The following is a 6,050-nucleotide window of genomic DNA, read 5'->3' as shown; positions in this document are numbered from 1 at the left end:
GGGCGGGGGAGGGATTATGAGCTTAAGGAGTTTGCGGGGAGGGCGAGGGAGAGCACGGAGAGGTTTATTGGGGCTTGTTTGCCGGCCTAACTTAGAGTTAGGTTTGATGCGGTGGATATAAGATGAATATTGTATGCATTCATGGATGTATACTACCGAGAGCATGATGAGTATATAGAGATAATGCAGTCATGACTTTTCGTCAACGTCAAAGAAAGCAAGCAAGAACGCCGTAGATGCGGAAGTTAAGAAAACAAACATGATGGGGAATAGTACAACTCTCAAATCCAGCTCAGTCCAGCACTATGCGTCGTTACTGGGGTACGCAACCTTGTACGTGGGCACAAACTCTTCCTTGATCGACCGCAAGCTCACGAAGCGAGACAGCAGGTTACCACTGCCAGCCTTGTCGTTCGTACCAGACGCGCGGGCACCACCGAAGGGCTGCTGTCCAACAACCGCGCCGGTGCTCTTGCAGTTGATGTAGAAGTTACCCGCGGCGTTGCGGAGGACGTCGTCAGCAACGGCCAGGGCCTCGCGGTCCTGAGCGAAGATGGAGCCGGTCAGGCCGTACTCGCCAGTAGCGTCGATCTTCTGGGCGATGCGGACGAAGTCGTTCTCCGTGGCGTCAGGGTAGGCGTAGACGACGAGGATGGGGCCGAAGAGCTCGCGGGTGAGCAAGGGGTGGTCGGGGTTCGTGGTGCGGTAGACGGTAGGCTGGATGTACCAGCCCTTGGAGGAGTCGTAGGAGCCGCCGGCAAGGAGCTCGAGCTCGGGGTCGTTCTTAGCCTCGTCAATGACCTTGGCGAGCTTGTTGAAGGACGCCTCGTGGATGACGGGGCCGCAGAAGTTGGTAAAGTCCGAGGGGGGTCCGACCTTCAGGTTCTTGGTCTCGGTGGCGATCTGCTCGAGGAAGGACTCGGCAATGGACGCGGCGACGTAGGTGCGCGACGTAGCACTGCACTTCTGGCCCTGGAACTCGAACGCACCGCGAACAGTCTGGACGGCGGCGTTGCGCACGTCGGCGGACTTGTGAATCAGGTGGAAGTTCTTGCCGCCAGTTTCACCGACAATGCGGGGGTAGCTGCGGTACTTGCCGGCCGCGACGCCGGTAGAGATCTGGCCGTACAGGTTGCGGAAGACGCTGGTGCTGCCGGTGAAGTGCAGCGCAGCAAATTCAGAGTGGTCGAGGACGGTCTTGGTCACTTCCTCGGCTTCACCGGGGACGAACTGAATGACGTTCTTGGGCAGGCCAGCCTCGAGCAGGATCTGGTGAACGAGCCAGTTGGACGCGATGGCTGAGGGAGAAGGCTTCCAGATAACGACGTTACCCATGAGGGCAGGGGCACCGGCAAGGTTACCACCAATGGCGGTAAAGTTGAACGGACTGATGGCGTACACGAAACCCTCGAGGGGGCGATACTCGACGCGGTTCCAGACGCCAGGGGCGTTGTGCGCAGGCTGCTGAGCGTACAGATCCTCTGCGTACTTGACGCCGAATCGGAAGAAATCGCACAGCTCAGCTGCGGAGTCGATCTCCGCCTGCCAGGCGTTCTTGCCCTGGCCATGCATGGTCAGAGCCATCACATCGTATCGGTACTTTGTCGCGATCAGGTCCGCCGCCTTGAGGAAGACACTGGCACGCTCTGCGAACGAGGCCGACGCCCATGACTTGCGGGCTTCGAGCGCGGACTCGATCGCGGCTTGGACGTCTCTGGCGGTTGCGTTGGAGTAGGTGGCCACGGGCCCATGGGAGGCGGGGTTTGATTGTGTGAGGGTTGACGAGGATTTGACCTGTCGCTGTTAGTTAGGTTCAATTGGATAATTGGAATTGTGTATGCCCACATCCTTGCCAGCAATGACCAGGGGAACGCTCAGAGGCGCCTCTTGCTGTGTGCGGGCCAGGGCATCCTGGAGAGCTTTGCGGTCCGGCGAGCCTGACGCGTAGAATTTCTAGCGGAGTTAGCCAGCGCCTTGCAGCTGCGATACCGAGGAGATTCTCACGTTGGGCTCGTTGTCAATGCGCGGGACCTTGAAAGTCGCATACGAGGCCGTCTTCGTTCGGGAGAAGACCGACGCAGTTCTAGGGAGGGCCCTCGCCCGGAGTAGCAGTGATGATTGCATGATGTATGTACTTCTCTATTCAACTGAATCGATTGAACAGAAGAGAAGAAGAGTCGAGGAGAAAAGAAGAGGGGAGAAGAAGCAAACACAAGCCTGCAGGCATGCGGGGAAGCTCTCGTGATTTAAGACCGGTTATCACCGGGAATGCTTGCCTCTCTCCAACTGCGGCTTCGGCGCCGACAAACATGGTTTGACCGAATATTCCATGGACCAGAATCCAAACATGCATGGCCATCATGCCCAGTCCAGCCCCGCAAGGAGATCATCGCCGGTCGCTGCATGCCGGGGGCCGGGGCTCTGCCGGTGGGCACTGAGTCCACTGAGTCCGGCCCGGTCAGTGGCACTGGCACCGCCCCGCCATAACAACGTGGGTTGTAGATACGGTTTGTCATAGTATGGGGAACAGGATAATCTGGAGTATAACGATAGCTTAGATACGATATCAGATAGCATCTTGAAGTTTTGGTCATGGATTGTAGTCTCATCTCCACATCCGCACAGCACGGACGTACTACCTAGTAGTCTCGACTCTCGACGAAGTCCCTCCCCAGTGGACTTTGGCTTCATCTACGATGCCGGTTCGGTTTCAGTATACCGGCTATGTAATTCACGCAGCGCATCTCCAGCAATATATAAAGTAGATCGGTCAAAAGTCAAGGTATATATTTCATTCAAGATATATCGTGTCGATCGTATATAAAGGCATAGAAGATCCGTCTATACTCTGTCTAGAAAATCCACCACCACACCCGCTCCAGCCAGTTCCGGGGCTCGCGGTCCAAGTCGTTCTCGCAGAGCCGATCAATCTCATCCTTGCCCGAGAAAAGGTCGACTTCCGAGACCTTCGTCATCCACGGGGTCCGATACCAGATCTTGTGCCCGGCGTAGAGTGCAAGGAAGATTGCGAAGACGATGTACGAGACCAAGAAGTCCGACGCGGTGAATCGACCGGGGAAGAACACAGCGTAGCCGTTGGTCAAGGTCAGGATCGAAATGACGAACATCACGTAGTATGTGCCGTAGGGCTGCAGGGGGGTCTTGAAGGGGAGCATGTCCAGCATGCCGTGGAATTTGAGGGCTTTGCGGAAGCGCTGGTTTGGTTAGCTTTGAGCGAGATGGAGAAGCGGAAAAGGAACATACCAGATAGGCCATTCCAATAAGGACCCAGTTGATGAAGCCACCGACTGTAGTAATGTTGGTGAACCAGTAGAACACCGTCTGTCCAGAGCTCGACAGGTTGAGGAAGGACAGCAGTCCGATCAGCCATGTCGCAATGACGGCCACGTATGGAACGCCATTGCGGTTCGTGCGCAGGAAAATCTTAGGCGCTTGACCCTCGCCAGCGAGCGAGTACAGGGTTCTCGACCCAGCATAGCACCACGCGTTGCCAGACGACCAAGCAGAGATAAGAATAGCGGCGTTGACAACGTGGTTGAGTCCTCCGATGCCAGCATTCTGGATCGCAACGACGAATGGACTCGAGCCGGCTCCCGAACCGCCGCTCTCCACGCCAGCCAACATGGTAGGGTCGTTGTATGCCACAGTCACGCCAATGACAAGGCTGCCCAGGATGTAGAAGGTAAACACACGGTAGATGAATCGCTTGGTGGCTTTGGGGATGTTTCGGCGGGGCGCTTCAACCTCTCCTGCGGCAGTGGTAATCAACTCGGGCGAGAAGATGAACGAAAACCCGGACTTGATCAGAGCAGTCCAGAAGCCCAAGAACTTTCCAGTGTTTCCGCCGACCAGGTAGGGGTTGAATGCACCCGGGTCCTGCCAGTATCGGAATCCCAGACGGTCATGTTTCGGGCCTCCTCCGAAGAACAGAACAATGCCGAGAATGATCAAGCCGATGATAGCCAGGATCTTCAGACCGGCAAACCAGAACTCGGACTCTCCGTACCACTCGACGGCGATGACGTTGAGCAGTAGGATGACTAGGGTTGTTAGCGACTGAAGCTATGAGGGGCAATAGACATATACCAACAAGGACAATGGCAATCCACAGACCGACGCTGACGGGCGGGTTCCAGTACTCGATGATCATCCCAGATGCAGTTACCTTACTCGTCAGTAAGTCCTCGTTGCTCGAGGGAGCGGGTACTCACTTCCGATGCCAGCAGCATAGCAAACGAATACCAGTAGTTGTATCCCGCAGCAAATCCAATGCTAGGCTCAGTGAAGCGGCCGATTAGGTACGGCACCGAAACACCGCGAATGGGCAGGTAGGTCGTCATCTCGCCCAGAACGTTCATGACAAACCAAACGATGGAGGCCATGACGATGTAACTCATCAACAGAGGCGCAGGGCCGGTCTGCGTCAACACCGTCGAGGTACCAACGAAAAGACCCGTTCCAATGCAACCTCCGATGGCGAGCAGTTGCAGCTGTCGCGATGACAGACCACGCACCGTACCTATGTGTTCCTCCACCTCTCCCTCCATCGTTTTGGGCTCATAGTCGTACTGGACGGACGGGGCGCGCCCCTCCTCCATGCTCTTGACTGAGGGCGGACTCATCTTGGTACCTAGGTTGCAAAACTCGTAGGCGTACCGACAAAAGAGAGGCCTGGCAGGTGTTATAAAAACTGCGCAGGCGTGGAGGGACTCCAGATTGCTGAGTCAAAGGCTTATCATTTCCAGCACGAGATAAATTTTACTCATGGAAAGGTTTGTGGGCGATAAACCCTATTGGCCCTGCGGCTGGTGCCAGGGGAAGCTGTGGGGTTGCCCAGGCTGCCCAATTCGGTGAGTAGATTGAGACGGGGAGCGAGGTCGAGTAGATGCCTGTTAGGAGTAACTTCGGCGAGGGGCGTGAGATAATGCTGACGCTGGCTGTGCAAAAGAGGCTTGTAGTTCCGAGAGACACCAGACTCAGCGTTGATCCTGCGTCATTTAAGCGCTGCTGCCTCCGCGATGATAGAGGTTACATGGTGGCAACGGTACCCCGGGCTCGCTTGTGCCAGGTTCTCCAGACTCCAGGATTCGTGGAAATTGAGTCTGGGGAAATTCTCCGCACAGAAACCCGCAGTCAATTTACATCTGGACTCTGGAGACCGGATCAGATGCTTTGACTTTGCGCATGTTCCATGAAGCTGTTTCAGTGACTAATGGGATCCTCATCAAGCCACTGCTGAACCTGGTGTTTGCGCATATCTTGGCATAAAATTCCCTGCCGCTTAGGCCAAAGCTTGGTCCACCGGCTGAGGACCGCTAACGGTTCTGATTGGTTGTTAGCAGCCAGCAGCTTCAACCACGTGAGACTAATCCTTACTAAGACTAGCATGTCTGCCTCAGAGATCAGGCTGAGGATGTGCGATCGTGCTATCGTTGTTGGACGAGCATCAACACAGCACGTTCGCATCTGGAAGGCGTTACCGATAACAAGAATCCACCGAGCAAGGTTATCAGCGAGCCAAGATAACAAGCAGATAAGAAGGAGTAAGATTCCCCGCAGTCTGTTTTGGCTGACAAGTGACAACCGGGCCGGTTACTGAGCTCGTGACCGGTGGGGACTCTGGCTACCGGCCCGTGAACCGGTGCTGCATCTGAGATCCACGATCATCACTGCCGGTATGCATAACTACATTACTTAGTTTGCAAAGCAGGGGGAAATTTTGCGGCTCTCATAGGTGGTGTTGGTGAGATAGAGTTGTCTGTGCTCTTGACTAGAGCTGAGATAAGGAATGGGTAGGCAAGAGTGTTAGGAAGCAACCTTTGGGAAGCTGCAGGCTGATGGCCTCGTGACCTTCATCGTCATAGCACGACGAGCATGTCGTACAGCCATCCTTGCCACTGGGCCGGTATAGAATCCCTTACTCACAGAAATTGACGTCGCCTTTGTCGGAACCAAACCGGCAACTGCGACCCTCATTCGGCATTCCCCATCATCTGCAATCAGCAGATCTCTAGATTGATAATGGCAAT

The 6,050-nt window shown here is 55.3% G+C and overlaps 2 protein-coding genes across 2 annotated transcripts; both read right to left on the bottom strand.

Moving 5' to 3' along the window:
* Nucleotides 1-116: 116 nt before the first annotated feature.
* On the bottom strand, nt 117-2,172 carry prnC (delta-1-pyrroline-5-carboxylate dehydrogenase prnC). Its single transcript, XM_073726041.1, has 3 exons — nt 2,005-2,172; nt 1,846-1,953; nt 117-1,794 (listed from the first exon to the last, which is right to left on the bottom strand). The coding sequence occupies exons 1-3, from the start codon at nt 2,122-2,124 to the stop codon at nt 304-306; spliced, it is 1,719 nt and encodes a 572-aa protein (XP_073578533.1). The 5' UTR covers nt 2,125-2,172; the 3' UTR covers nt 117-303.
* Nucleotides 2,173-2,771: 599 nt separating this feature from the next.
* On the bottom strand, nt 2,772-4,864 carry BDW74DRAFT_163021 (proline-specific permease). Its single transcript, XM_073726040.1, has 4 exons — nt 4,233-4,864; nt 4,108-4,186; nt 3,265-4,061; nt 2,772-3,215 (listed from the first exon to the last, which is right to left on the bottom strand). Exons 1-4 carry the CDS (start codon nt 4,641-4,643, stop codon nt 2,853-2,855), a joined length of 1,650 nt encoding a protein of 549 aa, XP_073578532.1. The 5' UTR covers nt 4,644-4,864; the 3' UTR covers nt 2,772-2,852.
* Nucleotides 4,865-6,050: the final 1,186 nt, after the last annotated feature.

Source organism: Aspergillus multicolor (assembly GCF_047715735.1).
Source record: "Aspergillus multicolor strain CBS 133.54 unplaced genomic scaffold BDW74scaffold_45, whole genome shotgun sequence".
Lineage (NCBI taxonomy): Eukaryota > Fungi > Ascomycota > Eurotiomycetes > Eurotiales > Aspergillaceae > Aspergillus > Aspergillus multicolor.
Note: the sequence above shows the minus strand (reverse complement) of the source record. Positions and strands in the feature narration are given on the sequence as shown.

Bases quoted from the DNA above. Each gene is read 5' to 3' on its own strand.
- prnC (XM_073726041.1), bottom strand. From the start codon at position 2,124: ATGCAATCATCACTGCTACTCCGGGCGAGGGCCCTCCCTAGAACTGCG. The intron at 1,954-2,004 runs GTGAGAATCTCC...TAACTCCGCTAG, and splicing joins GCATTGACAACGAGCCCAAC to AAATTCTACGCGTCAGGCTC. The intron at 1,795-1,845 runs GTGGGCATACAC...TAACAGCGACAG, and splicing joins TGGTCATTGCTGGCAAGGAT to GTCAAATCCTCGTCAACCCT.
- BDW74DRAFT_163021 (XM_073726040.1), bottom strand. From the start codon at position 4,643: ATGAGTCCGCCCTCAGTCAAGAGCATGGAGGAGGGGCGCGCCCCGTCC. The intron at 4,187-4,232 runs GTGAGTACCCGC...CTGACGAGTAAG, and splicing joins CTATGCTGCTGGCATCGGAA to GTAACTGCATCTGGGATGAT. The intron at 4,062-4,107 runs GTATATGTCTAT...TAACAACCCTAG, and splicing joins GATTGCCATTGTCCTTGTTG to TCATCCTACTGCTCAACGTC.